General features: G+C 42.3%; 1 protein-coding gene across 5 annotated transcripts in view; it reads right to left on the reverse strand.

Annotated features, from left to right (window-relative positions):
* SLC6A17 (solute carrier family 6 member 17) overlaps positions 1-22,892 on the reverse strand; it is a 64,691-nt gene that overhangs the window by 14,067 nt on the left and 27,732 nt on the right. For 4 of the 5 annotated variants that reach the window (XM_029573494.1, XM_029573493.1, XM_029573491.1 and 1 more), the window contains 7 exons: positions 22,178-22,359; positions 16,941-17,051; positions 16,470-16,711; positions 15,792-15,984; positions 12,002-12,194; positions 10,730-10,889; positions 7,591-7,753 (listed from right to left, as the gene is read on the reverse strand). In XM_029573494.1, coding sequence (XP_029429354.1) covers positions 7,591-7,753; positions 10,730-10,889; positions 12,002-12,194; positions 15,792-15,984; positions 16,470-16,711; positions 16,941-17,051; positions 22,178-22,359 — 1,244 coding nt within the window. Of the gene's footprint in view, positions 1-433; positions 2,551-7,590; positions 7,754-10,729; positions 10,890-12,001; positions 12,195-15,791; positions 15,985-16,469; positions 16,712-16,940; positions 17,052-22,177; positions 22,360-22,892 lie in introns of those variants that run through there. The other variant, XM_029573495.1, reaches the window with a different exon arrangement.

The following is a 22,892-nucleotide window of genomic DNA, read 5'->3' on the forward strand; positions in this document are numbered from 1 at the left end:
ACCGTCGCTAAGTTATCTACCATCGCAACGGTTTACATGTAGGCACATAAGTTAATGTGTGAAAACGTGTACTAGAGTCATTCTAACAGGTGCCGATAAAGGTTCGGTTACAATAAATCATTAACTACAAACAAATGTTTAGTGAAGTAGGTCATGACTGAGTGTACCAGGAAGGTACTGTTTGCTGGAAAAATTCACTCTTATGGTTTTATTATTTCAGTTTATAGTGATGTAGAGTTCCTAGACCCCTCTATTGTATGTTTCTAAGTGCTGTGCGTCAGTGCTCTTCTGCCTATTCCTTAATGTTTTCTATTTTCCCGTCTCTTTATAAAATGCTTGCTTAAAAAGCCACGTTTTCAAGCTTTTCTTAAATGTCTTGAGATCTGATCTCTGGAGGCATTGTGTTCCAAAGTGTGGGGCCAGCTAATGATAGGGCCCTTTCTCTTACTTGGGTTAGTCTTGCAGTTTTTACTGAAGGAATGGTTAAGAGAGCTTTATTTGCTGATCGAAGGTTTCTGTGAGGGACGTGTACTCCTAGTGCTGTATTTAGCCAGTCGATTTGTGCATGTATTGTTTCTAACAGAGACATGGTTAAAAAGAAAAGAAATGTATTGTCTCACCCAAACCTGCCCTGAAGGTTAGTCCTTGTTTTGTAAGTGCAGAAGTAGGCATTCAGAGAATGAGGTAGCTGTAATTACCCATACAAATTTGCGATTTAGTGAACTAGCATAAAAACCCTATTCTTATATCAATGTACTTTTATTCCAGACACATTATCCGCCCAAATTCTCTTTTCTGCCAATTTATAACCCACCTGATTCCTCGTTTGCTGCTTTGGCTGAGACAATGGAGCTGATAGAAGATATTTCCACTCCCCATCAAAACTTAATAATTTCACATTGATTTTTCTGACTCCACAGAAACATTTTCTTGGCCATTTGAACTAATAGAATTCTTCATTTCAACCAACCACCACAAAAACCCCACAATTATACTCAGAGATTTCAATCTTCACACTGATGAAACACCACTATCACACTCCAGACAAATTCTGATAGTGCACCTATCAGCCCTCAACCTCACACAATATACAATCCAACACAAAGCAGGTCACACACTAGACCTGATGTTTACTAATGATAAATTCCTCTCAAACCCCACAGTATCCTACACACCAGTACCATGGTCCGACCATTATCTCGTAAACTGCCAGACACTATATGAATCAAGCAACAACCCAGAAACAAACATTCCCTACTCATTCAAATACAGACCTCCATTTCCCCTAGAACTCAAGAACAGGAACGTGGAAAGCAATTAAAGAACCTACATCTGTCTAACAACAATGCCGCACAGACATGGCATCAAATAACTACAGAAGTTGCCAACAATGTAAACCCTGAAAGAACAATACAGATAAATAACAAAAGAAAAATTGACAACCCATGGTTCAATAAGCATCTAAGAGACACCAAATCAACACTAAGAAAAAAAGAAAAAGAAGGGGGCAGAAACAGATACCGAACTTACCTAGCATACTATAAAAACGCAATAAACACTACTAAACGAGATTACTACAGCAAAAAAATCCAAAACTTCTCAAACAACCCAAAAACTCTATTCAACATAGTAAAAAAACCTAACCTCAGACAACAACACTAACTCAAACGCAAACAAAAATCTAAGCCAAGACCTAGCAATTTTCTTCAAAAACAAAATTAGCAAAATCTCTGAGAACATAAATAAAACCCCCTAACCAGTAAAACATCAATATGACCTAATCAAGCTATGAAACAATCAGCATTTAAAATGTTAAATAGAAAATATTATCAATGTTAAACGCTATATTGCTATTAGTAAAGCACAATCATTATCTGTTAACAAATGTACAAAATCATCTGTTATGATAAGAGACTATTAGGACTTAAAAATGTTAAATAGAAAATGTTATCAATGCTAAACGTTATAGTGCTGTTAACTAAGCACAATCTTTATCTGTTACCAATGTACAAAATTGTCTGTTATGGTTTAATCTAATACGTTGTTTTACCTGTAACTTCGGTATATAAAAGCACACAAATGGATCAGTTTTCCTACTCACCAGTCTGGCCACACTTTAGATCTTATTTTTTCTTATAAGATCAATTTCCTGCTAAGCCAACTGTATTTCATCTCTTAACTTTTCCCTGGACCAGATCACACTCTAATTCTGTTTCATCTCAATCAAAATCTACCCAGGACCTCACCAATTAATTTTTCAGTTTAGGGACCACAAAAATATAAATCTACACTTGCAAACTATTAAATTTTACTCTTTTCCTGAAGATTTTGGTGAATTTTCTTCTTTGTAGCAAACTGAAACCTGGAATTCAGTTCTCAGGTAAAGTAATTAATGCAGTTGCTCCAATTTCCTATTGTGAGACTCATCCATGGTATCATCCAGGCCTTTGTAGTTTGAAAAGACAGGTCCGCCACTTTGAGTGCCTTTTGGCACAAAGACAACTCTTCAGTAAATAAAAAAAAATGGTCTCAAAGTAATACACACTACATCTGCAAAAAAAGAAATTCATTCTAATAAGAAAACCATCCAAAACAATTCTTCAAAATTATAGCACAATTGTCAAACCAAACCTCATTATTGCTGCCTGACTAGTCCTTTTGTTTGGCAAATGCTGCTTTTTCTTCTCCAATAAGGTTAATTCTATATGAAAAAAAACTTTCCTATTCTGAATTAGTCCAGTTCACTTTTTCTTCTGTCTGCAATAATTTCTATTCCATCTTCCCAATTTTTGTTTTTTAATCTGACATCTGCTGCTGGTGTTAACTTTCAACTGAATTCTTTACATCTTAACACATCAAAACCTGACCCAATGTGCTCAAAATTATTGAAAAATGCAGCCTTTGGTCAAAACTGCAAGGGTCAGGTGTCTCCTTAAGAAAGACTTCCTAGACCCATCTGTTTTATCCAACTATGCACCCATCTCTAACCTGGCTATGACCTCGGTGTTTGATCAATACTGCATTAACAAGACCAATATATTACAAGCTTCTCAGTCTGGCTTTAGGGCAGCTCACAGTATAAAAACAGTTCAATCTGAACCAGTACAGAGCCATGAGCTTTCATGTATAACTACCAGCGGTCTCTTCCCTCCTTATTTTATAGATCTTCCCAACTTTATTTACTACAGGCATTGGAGCATCAGTCCTAGACTGGGGGCCATGAACCAGTGCTCCCTTCAGAACCATGCACTCATAGGCCCCCAATCCAACCACTAGCTGTCACCTTCTCCCCACATACAATTAAAAAATTATGCATTTACAATACAAGGTAAAAAAAATATCACTTCCAACACCACACATTGCTGTGGTGCCAACCCGAAAACCCTGCAAAAAAAAAAATTTGGACCCATATGTCAGCAGGAGTGGTTAACTCCAGTCCCCAAGAAGCACAAACAGGCCAGGTTTTCAGAATAATCAGAATGAATGTGCAGGAGATGGAGGCAGTGCATGCAAATCTATCTCACGCATATTCATTGTGGATATTCTGACAGCCAGACCTGTTTGTGACTCTTGGCTACCTCTGCCATATGGTATTAGGCCTATGGTAACATGTGCTGGATATAGAAAGCCATAAATAAACTGAATTACAATATTTATTAGATTTTTATATTCCGCTTTTTGGCACTGCAAAGCGGATTACATTCAGGGACTGTAGGTATTTCTCTGTCCCCAGGGGGCTCACAATTTAACAGGGTCATTTATCAAAATGCATTATGGCGTTAACACCGCGATAGTTATTGAAATGCGAATGCAAATTTAACAAATTTATTCAAAGGGGCGGGATTGGGGAGGGCTTTGGGCGGAATCAGTGAAAATGAGGGGCACTATTGCACATGTTTAATGCTGGAAATAACTACACCTTTTTTCCTGGTGCCCGAAATGCTATTTATGATAAATATCGCAAATTCCGTTTCAGGCATTTTTGGGGAGGGGAGTAGAGTGCCTCTGGAGTGGCACACACAGTAGTCTACCTTTTATATTGCTATAGGAGGGTCAGCTAGTAACTTGAGGTGAGGTTTTGGAGGCCAGTTTTACATGCAGAGTGAGTCCTACAAAAAGCACAGTAGACCACAGTGAAGCTCTGACGCGACTTGGAGTGAGGAAAGTCACACAAAGATGAGATTTCTACAATATCCTCTCGCCCTAGCTTGATGGACTCTCTACCAGGGTCCTATCAAGCTAGGGCGAGAGAAGACTGAAGAAATCTCATCTTTGTGTGACTTTCCTCACTCCAAGTCGCGTCAGAGCTTCACTGAGGTCTACTGTGCTGTTCATAACTCTGCATGTAAAACTAGCCCCAAAACCCTAGACCACCACCAAATCCTCACTTCAAATTACTAGCTAGCCCTCCTATAGTGATATAAAGAGTTGACTACTATGAAAGCCTTATAAAGTGTCTCTCTCCCCCACCCAGCCAACTCCAGTAAGGAAATGCCTGTCTGGGCACTTCGCAAGTAGCGAAGTACAAATATATCAGGGTGCATTTTCCTTACCACGGGCGTTACTCATGCGAAAATGATCACATTTTGATAAATCTAGGCCTAAATGTATACCTGAGGCAATGGTGGGTAAAGTGACTTGCCCAAAGTCTCAAGGAGCGGCAGTGGGAGCTGTTTTAACCACCAGGCTACTCCTATAATATAATAAACCTTCCATACCAAAATACTACTAACTGCCAGCACTCAAACAGTAACAATTTACCTATGAAAAGACGGCATTATAAATATTACACCAGGCTCTAAAAAAAGAAATACATCTCCTATTAGGAAAACAGAGCAAGCCAGGCTGCTACAGATCATAAGAACATAAGAAGTTGCCATATTGGATCAGACCAAAGGTTCATCAGGTCCAGCATCCTGTTTGCAACAGTGGCCAATCCAGGATACAAGTACCTGGCAAGTACCCAAACATTAAACAGATCCCATGCTACTAATGCCAGTAATAGCAGTTAATGGACTTCTCACCCAGGAACCTACCCAAACCTTTCATAAACCCAGCTACACTAACATATAAACTACATGCTAGCAGAACACCTTCCCTTATTCACACACACAGAACACAAACAGACCCTCACCAAATACTAAATAAAGAGACCATAAAGTGAAAATAGAAACTGCAAAAAGCCAAAGATTCTGTATGCAGTACAACTACAGAAAAAAAAGAAACATCACCATTCCTCATAAAACTTCAAACAAAATCAAGAAATATAAAGCATAATAAAACCATACTAATAAAATTATAATTTTTCAAATAAACTGATGAATACAACATCCAGTAACTTTTCCAAACAACAATAAAATATTTAAAAACAGTTGATACATCAAACAATAATTAAAAGTAAGGATAACATAAATCATGGACTAGCAGGAAGAAGTGAGGGGGTTATTGTGCATGTGCAGAACTGCAGCTTGCCAGCCGGGATATCTGAGATAATCAGACAAAAGAAACCACTCAGATAGAAGAGAGAGAGCCTGTGGGAACAGGAAAGATACTAATAATGGGCTAGGATGCCTTAGGGTACATGATGTGTTACATTTCCTCCATTGTTCAGAAATTCTTCTTTTATCTTAGGTATATTCATCGCCTTTGTTCTTTACTTGTCCCTCGTCATTTAAAATTACTAATGCACACTTTTGTTATTTAAAAACCGGGCTATTGCAGTTCTCTTCTCTTAGGACTACCTAGTTATCAATTAAAACATCTGCAACTATTTCAGAATTCTGCAGTGAAAGTTAGTTATGGTATCAAGAAGTGTACAACAGCTACATTGGTTGTCCCTTGCTGGATTTCCTCTGTTTTTGTAAATTCTTGATCCCTTTTTCTCTGTCTGAACTCTCCATTCCTCCCAAAAAGGTTTTCTATATCTTTCTCCCCTTCAATCATTTATCTTGATATTACCAGGAAATCTGCCCCAGCCATCGGATACTCCCCTCTGACATTAGTATGAAATCAAACTATTTAAACTATAGGAAGGTTGTAAAAACCTATAAGAATTTAAATTAAGTCCTTTCAGCTTGATAAGCTCTCTGCCAGCCTATTTATTAATTTTGTTTTTGGTCTTATTATTGTTTAAGAGTTTTATCATGCATTTGTTTAATCATTGGATTGAACTGACTAAGTTATTTGTGTGATTTTTATTATATATGTATTTTAACTGTACAACATCTTGGCAGGGTTTAAACTGAAGGATTACCAAGTATTATGAAGCTGTATAGAGAAAAGTTCTTGAAGCAAGCAATACATATGGATAAGGGTCAGACCTCTTGGATAAGGATAAGGGTCAGACCTCTTGGATATTGGATAAGGATAAGGGTCAGACCTCTTGGATAAGGATAAGGATAAGGAGCAGACCTCTTGGATAAGGATAAGGATAAGGAGCAGACCTCTTGGATAAGGATAAGGATAAGGGTCAGACCTCTTGGATATTGGATAAGGATAAGGGTCAGACCTCTTGGATAAGGATAAGGATAAGGGTCAGACCTCTTGGATAAGGATAAGGGTCAGACCTCTTGGATAAGGATAAGGATAAGGAGCAGACCTCTTGGATAAGGATAAGGATAAGGAGCAGACCTCTTGGATATTGGATAAGGATAAGGATAAGGATAAGGGTCAGACCTCTTGGATAAGGATAAGGATAAGGAGCAGACCTCTTGGATAAGGATAAGGATAAGGAGCAGACCTCTTGGATAAGGATAAGGATAAGGAGCAGACCTCTTGGATAAGGATAAGGATAAGGGTCAGACCTCTTGGATATTGGATAAGGATAAGGGTCAGACCTCTTGGATAAGGATAAGGATAAGGGTCAGACCTCTTGGATAAGGATAAGGATAAGGAGCAGACCTCTTGGATAAGGATAAGGATAAGGAGCAGACCTCTTGGATATTGGATAAGGGGCAGACCTCTTGGATATTGGATAAGGATAAGGAGCAGACCTCTTGGATAAGGATAAGGGTCAGACCTCTTGGATATTGGATAAGGATAAGGAGCAGACCTCTTGGATAAGGATAAGGGTCAGACCTCTTGGATAAGGATAAGGAGCAGACCTCTTGGATAAGGATAAGGATAAGGAGCAGACCTCTTGGATAAGGATAAGGATAAGGAGCAGACCTCTTGGATAAGGATAAGGATAAGGGTCAGACCTCTTGGATAAGGATAAGGATAAGGAGCAGACCTCTTGGATAAGGATAAGGATAAGGAGCAGACCTCTTGGATAAGGATAAGGATAAGGAGCAGACCTCTTGGATAAGGATAAGGAGCAGACCTCTTGGATAAGGTGCTTTACAGACGGGATATGAAGGATATTTTTGATGTGTAGTTGGTTAGAGAACAAAGTTGGTTTACTAATGACTAGATCAACATATAGATAGAGCTGTTAGGCAATCAGAGGGCTGGATTCAATGAACCTCTGGTCTCCTTATGCCATAATCAACAAAATTACTATGAAGGGCAGTAATTCAGTAGAAGAGAATAGGGAAAGCTGTATAGAGATCTGTTGGTACTATAATGAATGTCTATAGGATGCATACTCACCATATCCTTTATCCAGGCATTGTACCCCGGCGGACTTATCCCTAGCTGGATGATGCTAGCTGACAGCAGCATCGCCATGCAAATGGGTGAGATGTATTTCCATGCATAAAAATAGTACTGGTATGGGCGAAAACCCAGCATCTCTGTCAATTCTTGCATGAATCTAGGGACAAAAAGAAAAAATCTCTGCTTTTAGTAACAGAACAGAGGAGGAGGATTTTGTTGAGAGAAGATGAGGAGGATTGGAATCTGGATATAACCAGGGATGCGCTTTCATTTGAAATGAAGTGGAAATTTTAACAAAATTTTTTGTTTTGTTTCCTTTCATTTTGAGAATGAAGGAAAATTTCACTTCTTTTCATTCATTTTCTTTTCAGCAAGCATTTTTTAAATACAAGTCTTTCTTCACTCCCCAATTTTTGTACAACCACAGAGGGCCCCTCAAGTCCTGCCATCCTGCGGTCTCTTTTCACGGAGCAGGAACCGATCCTCCATCACTCCTCCCTCACCAATGCTTTCTCATAACGGTGCCAGCCTTTAAATTTTGCAGTACATTAAAAAGCTGCTGGCCTCTCTTAGTTGGCAAGTGTCATTTTGTTGCACGGAAAAATGTAAAGGCCGGCACTGTTAAGAGAAGCAGCAGAGTGGGGCAGAAGTGAGTAGGGATCGTTTATTGGACTGCTGGAACTGTATATTGCCATAATATAGAGAGGTTTAATGGAGAGAGGTTTAATGGAGGACTTTCACAGGATTGCTGAGAAAGGGAAGGTGCTGCTACTAGGGGAGTTCAATCTTCCAGATGTTGATTGGGACATCCCAAGTGCAGTATTTTCTAGAAGCAGGGAGATCCAGGATTCTCTGCAAGGAGAACTGCTCTGTCAATTGGTAACGGAACGCACACAGGACCGTCTCGAGAGGGTAAGTGGAGGGGTACTCGTGGCGACACAATAGGCCTTTTTCCAAGGACTTCCTAAACCCTCTAGATAACTAGCTTCCCTTTTACCCTATTAGCCCCATTTATTTATTTACCGTCATTCGGTAAAGCCATCATAACGGTTTACATAGTGAACAAATATATCCAAGGAAATTTTGAAATATTATTATAATATAGTGAACATTACAGTAAAACATAGAATAACAATTCTAGGGAGTAATGTAAGGTTGGAAGAGGAGGGAAATGAGTTAGATAGTAAATTATAGTTCTTAGTTCATTTGAGAGTTGGTATGAGCAGATTATTGGGGATTATTATTATTATTGAGCAGATTATTGCCTTAAAACCCTGCTAGCTAGCCTTGTTTTTTTTCTTACATGACTTGCACGCTATCCATAGCGCAAGTAAAGTTATGCTGTAGGGTACCCCGGCGCATGTTTGTGCACGCAACTACTTATAAGCTGCCTTCATGGTGCAATCCTGGCCTGCCCATGCCCCTTTTACAGAAAACGTTTTTGTGCTTGTACCGAGAGATGCATGCAGGACCACTGGCTTTTAAAATCTGCATGGTGCATGCAGATCCGAGTCATGCATATCTGTCTCCGTTTTGGCACATACAAGCCTTTGAAAATTGACCAGTTAAAGATCTGAACATGTACACTCTAGAGGAAGGGCGAGATAGAGGAGATATGATAGAGACATTCAAATATCTCAAAGGTTTCCATGCATAGGAGGGGAGCCTCTTTCAATGGAAAGGAGGCTCTAGGACAAGGGGTCATGAGATAGGGGTGAAAGGGGGCAGGTTCAGGAGTAATCTTAGGAAATGTTTCTTTAGAGAGAGGGTGGTGGATGCATGGAACGGCCTCCCAGTGCAGGTGGTGGAGAGAAGAGCAGGTTCTGAATTCAAGAAAGCCTGGGATGATTACAGGGGCTCTAAGGTAAATTTATTGGACGGATGAGCAGTCCGGATAGGCCATGCGGTCTTTTCCTCTCGTATTTCTATGTAAAGACCTGTGACTAGGGTAAGGGATGCAGATGCTGGGCCTGGACCTAACCTTTTTTTTTTGTTTCTTTTCTTTCCATTTCAAATTAAAAAAAATTGAAATCCATGCTGGTGTACTGACTGAGACAGCAGCTGCACATCCCTTCCACAGGGAAATGGGCTTCATTGAAAGGAAGACAAATGTAGGGAAGCAAGAAGTGGCAACATGAGAAGGGATACAATGGAGACAGAACAACCTTGTGTGTTTTTTAAATCTTGAATCTATTGGAATTTTACTATATTTTGACTCATCATTGAATGTTTCTATCTGATAATTTTAAATGTCTGCTCTGTCTTTTGGTTTTGTATGTACTACTGTTAACCACTCTGAGCAAAGGGTGAGCAGTATATACATTATTTAAATAGATAGGAAGGACAGATGGGGTGGGTTGAATGAAGGTTTGAGAGTGGACGTGACAACGTATAAGAATAGAGTGAAAGAGGGCACATTTACAGGACAAGCAACAGAGATCACTGTTCATACCAGTTCAGTTTCTTCATGCCACAGGCATCAAAATGGGATGCGCCACATGGGCTGTGGATGGCAGCGCAGCAAAGCCTTGAGAAGGGCCACAAAAATCTGGCCCATCCCACATAATCATTGTGGCTCAGGCCAGGCTAGGTTGGGTTGAGTCTCTTGCACTGATTGCTGGCAGGAGGAGAGCAGTGGTGCATCAAGCCTGACCACACAGGACACTATAGCTCCACATTCAAAGCAGCAGGAGGAGGATGTAGCCTGAGGAACCACTGTCCTCCTCCATGGGAGTGGGAAGGCTGGGGAAAGAGGGTGCTGTAACTGCTGCTGTCAGACTCAGAGCCCAGGTTGGGGAGATAAGAGAAAGGGTGGGGTTGGAGCTTGGTTGGCTTAGGATGGACCCCCACTTTCTGTCCAGCATTTGTAGAGCTGCTGCTCAGAAACACAGGAACAGATTTCTGGGGCATTTCAGTAACAGCTGAGAGGAAGCTTAAGTCAAAAACAGCACTGGGCAAATTTCTTTCACTACTTATTGGTTTAATACTACTACAGAGTTAAAGCCAGGATCCTGATATAGAATTAAGTTTGTTTTTGGTTTTTTTTACAAGCTTGTTCACGTAAAGCCTGGGACATGTGGTAACCCAAGGATGGAATGAAGGCCACAGACTTGTGTCTCAGCCTCTTTCTTACTTCTTTGTCCCATAAACCCAAGCTACAGCGATGTTCTCTAGGATGACCACAATGGTGAGCGGCAGCGTGGCTGAATAATCATCAAACATGGTCACAAAGTAATTCCCGGAGTGCTGCATGAAGATCAAACCCACCAGGAAGGCGCAGACACAACAGCTAACTGCAGCGAAAAAAGCAAGAGAAGGAACAATGACTCAGCGCTTTAAGCATCTCTACTTATGCATTGGACAAGATCTATGACTGGAGCGGGTGGCAAAGGGAGTGCAATTGGCGAGGTTGAGAGAGCTGGGAGCAGCTCTGTGATTGGGGTGGTAATGGTGGGGGGTTCTGTGATTGGTAGAGATGGGAGGTACTTTTTGACTGGAGGTGGATGGGGTTCTGGAGGGAGTGGGTAGATTTGGTGCAAGTTGGCGGGGCCTGTGGTTGGAGAGATAGGATGACAGCAGTGGTTGGGCAGGGAGAGGATCTGTAATTGTAATGCATTTATTATTTATATTTCACTTTTCAGGCACTTCATGGCTGATTACATTCAGGAACAGAAGGTATTTCCCTGGAGCTGTGAGGTGAAGGTCTGTATGATTAGGGAGGAAAGGAGACGTTTTGTGATTATGCCAGACGATGCTGCTTGGTGGACAAGCAGGGGATGGGATTCTCTGATTAGCTGAAGTAGATAAGGCACTCTGGGAAGGGTTTGGTGATTTGTGACAAGGGGGAAAGGCAGTTTGGGAGTTGTGATTGGTGAGGGCATAAGGGCTCTGTGATGGGGAGAGAGAGAGTTTCTGCAGTTGATGGAGGTAGAAGACATTTTCTGGTTGGATTAGGTGGGAGGCGCTTTGATTGGTGGACGTGGAACAGGTAGGGCAGAAAGTGGTTCGTTGATGGAGTAGGGTTTTGTGATTGGTTGAAACAGACTCTAATTAGTGGGGCTGGGAGGAGGTAGTTCATGGAAGTAGTAGAGGTTTTATGGGGAGGTGGGGAATAGAAAAGTCTTTGTGATTGCAGGAGCTCTGTAATTGGAGAAAGTGGGACAAGCTCTGTGATTAGTGGGAATGAAGGGCTCCGATTAGTTGGAGAAGAAAGGTTCTGTGACTGGTGGGGGTGGCTGAGGCTCTCTGATTCGTGAGGGTGAATGAGGCTCTGGTTCTGTAATTGGTAGAATATGGAGACATTTTGTATTGACTGGCAGGGGTGGGACAGGAGAAGCATTAGGATTGCTGGGAGAGTGAGGGGTGAGAGGGTCTGTGGATTAGCAGGGATGGAAAGAGCACTTACCTGCGAGGAGTTCTTTGCGCACCTTGAAAGTATCACTAATGGGAGTGATGATGCCTTCCATGGTCCCAATCATGCTGCCCAGGCCCAGATTTATAAGCATCAGGAAGAACATCACAGACCAGAAAGGAGAGGCTGGGAAATGGGTCATTGCCTCAGTGAATGCAATGAAAGCCAATCCTGTTCCCTGCACAGCCTGCATGGGGGCAAGCGCATTTTTCAAACATAGGCAAGAATAAAACTGGTAAATAAGGTTTCTGTTTACCCCTCCTTCACAGACATATTCAGTCATACAATGACTCTGACATACATACATCCTAATGCTCCCACAACTGCAGAAGTCATCAATTTCACATACATAATATGACCCTGATAAACAGAATTAATTTTTAGCAGAAGAAAGCTCTTTCACTGTTAGAAGTGCTGAAAGGGTTAATTAGAGCTCTGGGGACATCCAAAACACATACAGATAGGAATTAAACACAGCTGCAGGCAATATGAAGGGAGAGCAGTGTAAAAAGCTTAGCAAGACAACAGGAGTGAAAGACCTGCAGGAATCGGTTATTTACTCTTTCGGATAGTAGAAAGACTAGGGGGACACTCCATGAAGTTAGCATGGGGCACATTTAAAACTAATCGGAGAAAGTTCTTTTTTACTCAACGCACAATTAAACTCTGGAATTTGTTGCCAGAGGATGTGGTTAGTGCAGTTAGTGTAGCTGTGTTTAAAAAAGGATTGGATAAGTTCTTGGAGGAGAAGTCCATTACCTGCTATTAAGTTCACTTAGAGAATAGCCACTGCCATTAGCAATGGTTACATGGAATAGACTTAGTTTTTTAGGGTACTTGCCAGGTTCTTATGGCCTGGATTGGCCACTGTTGGAAACAGGATGCTGGGCTTGATGGACCCTTGGTCTGACCCAGTATGGCATTTTCTTATGTTCTTAATCATAGAGGCTTATGAGGACAATTTTCAAATGCCATTTATCCAGATTGTATGTATGGGCTGTCCATGGTCCAATCACTACCACAAGTGAGAAAGCTGCCTCCTCCCAGGCCTGCACATCTAGGTGGTAATGCCTGGAAAAGGTGTATAAAGAGGACGATGTCGCAGCTCGGCAAATCTCGATGGAAGACAGCAATCTAATCTCTGCCCGTGACACTACCTGATCCCTAGTAGAACTAGCCCTAATCTGACTAGGCGATGGCTGCTCAGTATCTAATCAACCTGAACTCTCACCCCCCCAATAACATATCCTCTCCCCCCGCTTCATCACTGACTGTTAGAGACCTTGGTATTGAACTAGACCAGCACCTCGATTTCAAAGCTCATATTAAATCCCTTCTAAAGGGGGACTTTTACAAACTCCACATCCTGAAAAAGCTTAAACCACTGCTCCACACACAAGATTTCCGACTAGTCCTGCAGACCACTACCCTCTCCAAAGTGGACTACTGCAATTCCCTCCTCCTTGGCCTCCCAGAGTCGACCATCAAACCCCTACAAATCCTACAGAACGCCATGGCGAGAATCTTAACGAACACCCGAAAAAGAGACCACATCACCCCCATACTTAAGGACCTCCACTGGTTACCCATCTCCTTCCGTATACAGTATAAAACCCTTACCATCCTTCACAATCTGCTCTACAAAACCAATCCCTGGCTCAAGGACTCGCCTCACTTCCGTATAACCAACCGTCCAACCAGATCCTCCCTCGCAGGTACCCTACATACTCCCTCCCTTAAAATTGCTCATCTCACCTCCACGAGAGAAAGGGCCTTTACCATAGCGGGCCCTACCCTCTGGAACTCCCTTCCCACTTTTCTCCGCCTTGAACCCTGCCTGGCCACATTCAAAAAAGGTATCAAAACTTGGCTTTTCAGAAAGGCCTATCCTGAAACCAACCAAACCTAGACGCACCCACCCAGTCCCCCTCTCCTAGTCTACTCCGCCCGCCCTCCCCCTTATCCTAAGGCAATATTTCATTGCCATCCCCCGACCGCCCTTTCATTTTATCGTACTGCAATATTACAAAATTGTTCAGTTAAACTGAGGTAAAAAATCTTATTTTAGTTGCAACTATTGTAAATAGATCCTTCTGTAAATAAGTTCCTTCTATTTCGACAGTTGTTTTTTATTCTCTATTTCATGCTACCTATTTTTACCTCTCTTCTCCTGTCTCCCTTACCCCTCTCCTCTTTCTGGCCTGCTCCCATCCCCTGCTCCCTGTTCATTGTAATTCCTCCTTTATTTGAGTTACTTGTAAACCGGCGTGATGTGCCATTCGAACGTCGGTATATTAAAAGTTGTTAAATAAATAAATAAATAAATAAATATCCACATACACATTCATGACCATCTCCTTAATCCAGTGGGCTATTGTAGCCCATGACGCCAGCTCACCCTGTTTACTCCCACCATGGAGTAGAAACAGCTGGTCCATCTTCCTGAGAGGTTCAGAAACCTCTAAATACCTGAAGATATGCCTCTTGACGTCCAAGGACCATAACAGGTGATATTCATCTACATGAGATTGACCGATTCAAGTGAAAATCTGAGACCATCTTTGGCAAAAATGAAGGAACAGTACGCAACTGTATTGTCCCCGGAATGACTCGCAGAAAGGGTTCCCCGCAAGACAAGGCCTGCAGTTCATAGACTCTACGCACAGAACAAATTGCCACAAAAAAGCAGAGCTTCTTACCTGTGACAGGTGTTCTCCAAGGACAGCAGGATGTTAGTCGTCATACATGGGTGACATCATCAGATGGAGCCTGGCACGGGAAACTTTGATTGGCACACTAAGTATGCCCAGCATGCCACTAGCCATGTGTACACACGGGGTTCCTCTTCAGTCTTATAATATAGAATTTGCGAAAAATAAAACAAACCGTGAGAAACCCAACCCTGCAGGGTGGCAGGCAGGTTTCGTGAGGACTAACATCCTGCTGTCCTTGGAGAACACCTGTTATGAGTAAGCAACTCTGCTTTCTCCAAGGACAGCAGGATGGTAGTCCTACCTAACACATGAACATAAGAAAATGCCATGCTGGGTCAGACCAAGGGTCCATCAAGCCCAGCATCCTGTTTCCAACAGAGGCCAAAACCAGGCCACAAGAATCTGGCAATTACCCAAACACTAAGAAGATCCCATGCTACTGATGCAATTAATAGCAGTGGCTATTCCCTAAGTATAATTGATTAAGAGCCATTAATGGATTTCTCCTCCAAGAACTTATCCAAACCTTTTTTGAACCCAGCTACACTAACTGCACTAACCACATCCTCTGGCAACAAATTCCAGAGCTTTATTGTGCGTTGAGTGAAAAAGAATTTTCTCCGATTAGTCTTAAATGTGCTACTTGCTAACTTCATGGAATGCCCCCTAGTCCTTCTATTATTCGAAAGTGAAAATAACCGAGTCACATCTACTCGTTCAAGACCTCTCATGATCTTAAAGACCTCTATCATATCCCCCCTCAGCCGTCTCTTCTCCAAGCTGAACAGCTCTAACCTCTTCAGCCTTTCCTCATAGGGGAGCTGTTCCATCCCCTTATCACACACTTTCATCCAGCCATGCATACACATACCTTAGCATACACCCCTAGTGATATACACAAGCACTCAAAATATATATAACATATACTTAGAGGAATTAAATTACATATACATGCATAAGCGCTCAGATATGACTAAACAAACACATCAATTAGCATCCTATTGCACTCCCAGCAGTGATATACATGCACTGGCACTTTCAACTAAATAGTCAGAGGAATTATTGGAAACCTTATTGAGTTCATCTTCCAATAAACAGGCATCCAGCCCCAGCTCCTGAAAGTGATCCTCTTTCACAGTCCTTATGACATTGTACATCTCTCTGTAATCCGTGGCTGTCAGGTGAGAAAAGTTTACATGAGGTGGGATGAGATCATGACTCAGGACCCGTAAGTTCAGGTATTCTAGAATCTTCTCCGCATTCCTGTAAAGAAAAGTCATAGGAGACATAGGGGCTTCGCCACCAAACGTAATCTGTATAGGGACTCTGTAGTTCACAGTAATTCAGCTAAATAAAATAATTGAGTCTTTCCATTAAATGCAACTCAACTTATCAAAGTAGCTCATCAGGAGAGCATGCTGCTACAATCTGCTCTCTGGCCTCCAATAACCCTGCCCCCACGACACGCCGGCCTCCACATTACCCTCTTTAATTGTGCAGTAGGGGGCTTCCATTACATTTTAAGTTTTGTAAGCAGAAAAATTTCAAAGATATAAGTTTTGAAATGTCAAAAGAAGACCACCCTAACAAAACAGATTTAGTTGGTCAAATATTCCACCTTCTACTATCTCCATGTTTGGAAGTAAAATACTTTGAAATGAAAATAGGTGAATCCCTGGGGTGCAGAAGAGTTCTAGTTCATCCCCATGAGCCTTATCTAGAACCTTATCTAGAACTGAATCACTTACTCCACCACACACTTCTCATTCATTACATTGGCCTTGAACCCGAGCACAGCAAATACCACCAGCGTTGCCAGGACGGACGTGAAGAAGTTAATGAAGGAGACGAGGGCAGCATCAAAATGACAGTTATTGTCTTGCTTATTATAGCTAGAAAATGCTATGACACCTCCAAATCCCAGACCCAGAGCAAAGAAGACCTGAGTTGCTGCTTCTCGCCAGACCTGGGGATCCAGCATCTTTTCTACCTGCAGAGAAACAGCCAAGGAAAAGGAGTGAGAGAGACAGAGGCAGAACAAATGAGAAACAGCAAAGAGCAAGAAAGAAAGCCAGAGTGAAGGAAAGGCCGTGAATGAGACAGAGGGAACACTCCACTCCAAAAGAACCGGCAGCAAAACTGGGAGACAGAGAGAGGTCAAGAAAGGAGGCATTTTGTAATTATTCAGCTTTATGAATTTGTGCACAGAGGAAGCTTACCTTAGGAGTTAGCATGTGAAGAATACCATCGATGGCACCTCTCAACAGCAGCCCCCGAACCAGGAAACAAAGCAAAACAACATAGGGGAAGAGAGAGCTGAAATACATCACCTAGCAGAAAAAGAGGGACGGGTGGGTGAGAGAAGCTCTCTTTCTCTGTAACTTCCTGAATGCCATCCACTTTTCATTATTACTCTTCCCTAGCAACCTTTTCTCCCACTGTCTTTACTTATTGGCTTTCACTTGTTTGATGCCAGCAAACTTACATATCAAAAATATGAAATGATAGATATATAAAAATGACATAAAAACAGGCCTAGTCACAAACAATGGTTATCTAAACAAAACCAAGCAATATTTAGCAAATAATACTTCTTAGAAAACCAATCCATTTCATTTTGCCCAAGTGCTACCTCTCAGTACATGTGCTCTCTGATAGTTTTACCCCAGCAACCAACACAAAGAGCAATTAAGTGCAGATGTAAAAAGAATCCCTTAACAGATTTCCTAAAAGATTTCCAACTCTCTTCTTTCCATAAGATATTTCAAACTCTAATCTTCTCAAACCTAGACTACTGTAACTCCTAACTTCTAGGTCTTCCAGCATGCCACTTAAAACCCTACAAAATGCCACTAGGGTACAGGAAATATGATCACATTACACCCTCACTGATGTCACTACATTGGTTACCAGTACAATCCAAAATCTACTATAAAACATTAACGCTAATATTCAACATCATTCATTGCAATACCACTGGCTTGTTAGGGGTTACAATACAAGCATATAATCCACAGCGAACACTAAGATCTCAGAATAAAGGCCTGCTGACTATTCCTACAATACGGAGCACACAAGTAAGAGATCGAGGGTTTCCATAGTGGGTTCAAAGCTCTGGAATTCTCTGCCTGAGACCTTACATATTTTACCAGATAGGAAGAGATTTAAATGTGAGCTAAAAACATGGCTATTCAAAAAATGCGTATAAATTAACTTAAAAACATCACAACATACAGAACCACAAAGACAAAAAGGACAAAAGATAAAAAATGAAACGAGAGAATGTAAGATTCTCAAAACAACCTGCTGAATAAGATGCAAAAAACCCCATTTAGTTTTAATTTATTTATTTAAGGCTTTTCTACACCGGCATTCATGATACAATCATATCAGGCCGATTTACAGATAACAGGGGAGTGAAAACTTTGTTCATTTAACCAGTGCAGAAGAAGCAAAATGTTACAATATAACAAGGTCATTAAACTGGGGAATGAAGGAGAATAAGAATAGATAGGAATAAATATAAACTTTACAGAGGTAGATTATTGACATTGTGCAGTAATGTCTCTTTGTGGTTAGCATTTACTTTCAGTACTCTTTGCCTTAAGTCCTACACGAATTATTAATATGTACTAGAAAATGTCACTTGTTAAATATTAGTGCCTGTCTATAATTACCACATATGTAAGCAATCATTGTCTGTTGAGCTATAAATATGAATGTCCCTTTGTAAACCACTGTGATCTATATATGGAACGACGGTATATAAAATGTCTACATAAATAAATAGGACCTTCGATAGCAAATTCCATAATGTGGGACCCTTGCAAGAGAATGCGCTCCTGTAAGACCCCCATCCCTCTGACTTCTGACAGAGCCGCGTGTCTCAGCCGAGTCTCATCCAGAAAGAGTAATTGCATATCAGCTATATAGCGATATAAACTTTTCCTTCCTTGCCATGGGGTTATCTCCCTGAAAAACCTAAAAGCTTAGATTTAACTTGCCATTCTATAGGTAACAAATAGAGCGAGTGCACAGATGGGGAGATGGGATCAGAACGGCATAAACATAGCAGTGGGAGAGCTGCAGTGCTCTGTACATATTAAGGATGAGGAGATGGGATCAGAACGGCATAAACATAGCAGCGGGAGAGCTGCAGTGCTCTGTACATATTAAGGATGAGGAGATGGGATCAGAACGGCATAGACATAGCAGCGGGAGAGCTGCAGTACTCTGTACATATTAAGGATGGGGAGATGGGATCAGAACGGCATAAACATAGCAGCAGGAGAGCTGCAGTACTCTGTACATATTAAGGATGAGGAGATGGGATCAGAACGGCATAAACATAGCAGTGGGAGAGCTGCAGTGCTCTGTACATATTAAGGATGGGGAGATGGGATCAGAACGGCATAAACATAGCAGCAGGAGAGCTGCAGTACTCTGTACATATTAAGGATGAGGAGATGGGATCAGAACGGCATAAACATAGCAGCGGGAGAGCTGCAGTGCTCTGTACATATTAAGGATGAGGAGATGGGATCAGAACGGCATAAACATAGCAGCGGGAGAGCTGCAGTACTCTGTACATATTAAGGATGGGGAGATGGGATCAGAACGGCATAAACATAGCAGCAGGAGAGCTGCAGTACTCTGTACATATTAAGGATGAGGAGATGGGATCAGAACGGCATAAACATAGCAGTGGGAGAGCTGCAGTGCTCTGTACATATTAAGGATGGGGAGATGGGATCAGAACGGCATAAACATAGCAGCAGGAGAGCTGCAGTGCTCTGTACATATTTAGGATGGGGAGATGGGATCAGAACGGCATAAACATAGCAGCGGGAGAGCTGCAGTACTCTGTACATATTAAGGATGGGGAGATGGGATCAGAACGGCATAAACATAGCAGCGGGAGAGCTGCAGTACTCTGTACATATTAAGGATGGGGAGATGGGATCAGAACGGCATAAACATAGCAGCAGGAGAGCTGCAGTACTCTGTACATATTAAGGATGAGGAGATGGGATCAGAACGGCATAAACATAGCAGTGGGAGAGCTGCAGTGCTCTGTACATATTAAGGATGGGGAGATGGGATCAGAACGGCATAAACATAGCAGCAGGAGAGCTGCAGTGCTCTGTACATATTTAGGATGGGGAGATGGGATCAGAACGGCATAAACATAGCAGCGGGAGAGCTGCAGTACTCTGTACATATTAAGGATGGGGAGATGGGATCAGAACGGCATAGACATAGCAGCGGGAGAGCTGCAGTACTCTGTACATATTAAGGATGAGGAGATGGGATCAGAACGGCATAAACATAGCAGCAGGAGAGCTGCAGTACTCTGTACATATTAAGGATGGGGAGACGGGATCAGAACGGCATAAACATAGCAGCGGGAGAGCTGCAGTGCTCTGTACATATTAAGGATGAGGAGATGGGATCAGAACGGCATAAACATAGCAGCGGGAGAGCTGCAGTACTCTGTACATATTAAGGATGGGGAGATGGGATCAGAACGGCATAAACATAGCAGCGGGAGAGCTGCAGTACTCTGTACATATTAAGGATGAGGAGATGGGATCAGAACGGCATAGACATAGCAGCGGGAGAGCTGCAGTACTCTGTACATATTAAGGATGAGGAGATGGGATCAGAACGGCATAGACATAGCAGCGGGAGAGCTGCAGTACTCTGTACATATTAAGGATGGGGAGACGGGATCAGAACGGCATAAACATAGCAGCAGGAGAGCTGCAGTGCTCTGTACATATTAAGGATGGGGAGATGGGATCAGAACGGCATAAACATAGCAGCGGGAGAGCTGCAGTACTCTGTACATATTAAGGATGGGGAGATGGGATCAGAACGGCATAAACATAGCAGCAGGAGAGCTGCAGTACTCTGTACATATTAAGGATGAGGAGATGGGATCAGAACGGCATAGACATAGCAGCGGGAGAGCTGCAGTACTCTGTACATATTAAGGATGGGGAGATGGGATCAGAACGGCATAAACATAGCAGCAGGAGAGCTGCAGTGCTCTGTACATATTAAGGATGGGGAGATGGGATCAGAACGGCATAAACATAGCAGCAGGAGAGCTGCAGTACTCTGTACATATTAAGGATGGGGAGACGGGATCAGAACGGCATAAACATAGCAGCGGGAGAGCTGCAGTACTCTGTACATATTAAGGATGAGGAGATGGGATCAGAACGGCATAAACATAGCAGCAGGAGAGCTGCAGTACTCTGTACATATTAAGGATGGGGAGATGGGATCAGAACGGCATAAACATAGCAGCGGGAGAGCTGCAGTACTCTGTACATATTAAGGATGGGGAGATGGGATCAGAACGGCATAAACATAGCAGCGGGAGAGCTGCAGTGCTCTGTACATATTAAGGATGAGGAGATGGGATCAGAACGGCATAAACATAGCAGCAGGAGAGCTGCAGTACTCTGTACATATTAAGGATGAGGAGATGGGATCAGAACGGCATAAACATAGCAGCAGGAGAGCTGCAGTACTCTGTACATATTAAGGATGAGGAGATGGGATCAGAACGGCATAAACATAGCAGCGGGAGAGCTGCAGTACTCTGTACATATTAAGGATGAGGAGATGGGATCAGAACGGCATAAACATAGCAGCGGGAGAGCTGCAGTACTCTGTACATATTAAGGATGGGGAGATGGGATCAGAACGGCATAAACATAGCAGCGGGAGAGCTGCAGTGCTCTGTACATATTAAGGATGAGGAGATGGGATCAGAACGGCATAAACATAGCAGCGGGAGAGCTGCAGTACTCTGTACATATTAAGGATGGGGAGATGGGATCAGAACGGCATAGACATAGCAGCGGGAGAGCTGCAGTACTCTGTACATATTAAATAAAGTATTTTTAGGTAAACCCACCCGTAATGAATTGTAATAAATCAACTCTATTGCTAATTATTTATTTTATTTATTTAAATACTTTTGATATACCGATACTCAAGACTGGTGTTTACATTGAAACAAGGGGTAACCAATTAACTATGAAAATAAAGTTACAAAGAACAAGGGGTTTACAGGATAGGAGAGTAGAGAGCGAAAGCACACAATTAATATAATAAGTTATAAATAACTAAGTTTAATTACAGAATGAATAAAGTTTGTCAAGACTGCACTTCTTACACTCACCCCCCCCCCCCACCACCATGCCACACTTATCCTTCAAACGTCTATCCTTTAATGATTTATCCCTCATTAATCCATCCTTGATATTTATTGATAAGCATTTGATATTCCGCTTTTAGCAAGCTGGTCTCAAGTCATTAGTGACTTGCCTCCTCTTGTCACCTATTGCTCCAGGGTCCCTTTGGCTGTGAGATTTTGTGCATTTCTGGATCCGTCTCTCTCACAGTAGCTCCCATGTATCCTTGCCTCTTGGCTTCTCACCTTTCCTGAAGACTGTATTCCTTTGATCATGGCCAGTCCCACCATGCTCCAAGCACACAGCAGACAGAGGGTCATCCTCCAGTTCAGCCCCCCTCCCTCTGAAATGGAGTTGGAGATGTCCAGGGTCACCCGATACCAGAAGTATGTTGTGGCAGAGCTCTTCTCGCATTCTGCCTCCACCACTGAAATACACCAAGACCCCAAAAAGTATCATTAGTGTTTTCCATACTCCTCTACAAACCAGACTAGTACAAGGACAGCAGAACAGGTCTTTCAGTGATTTCAAACAAACACCTCTTTTCTCCCCTTATTAATTCAAAAAAGAAATTAAAATATCATTAACTGCTGGCAGCGATCACCGGGTGTAATTCTGTGTCAAGAGCTGCCCAGCGGTTACCGGGTGTAATTCTGTCAGATCGATACTCTAAGGCCGCGGTAGAAACAGTGCGGCAGTGTCAGGCGCACCCTCGTTCCCCGCACGCACAGTTCTCTTCACCTACCGCTCGATACTCTCTTCAAATTGCATGCAAATGCATGCCGCGGCTGCGAAGCCCTAGGCAAGCGTTAGGCCCGCGCAACCCATTTTACTGGATAGAGCGCCTATACAGTATCCTGGGTGCGCGGGCCTAACGCTTCACGGACGCTTCTTAGGCGCAGCTTGCATTTGCAAGCTATTTACATACAGGATCGAGCGGTAGGTGAGCTGCACTGTGCG

This window comes from Rhinatrema bivittatum, chromosome 12 (genome assembly GCF_901001135.1).
Source record: "Rhinatrema bivittatum chromosome 12, aRhiBiv1.1, whole genome shotgun sequence".
Taxonomy (NCBI): Eukaryota; Metazoa; Chordata; class Amphibia; order Gymnophiona; family Rhinatrematidae; genus Rhinatrema; species Rhinatrema bivittatum.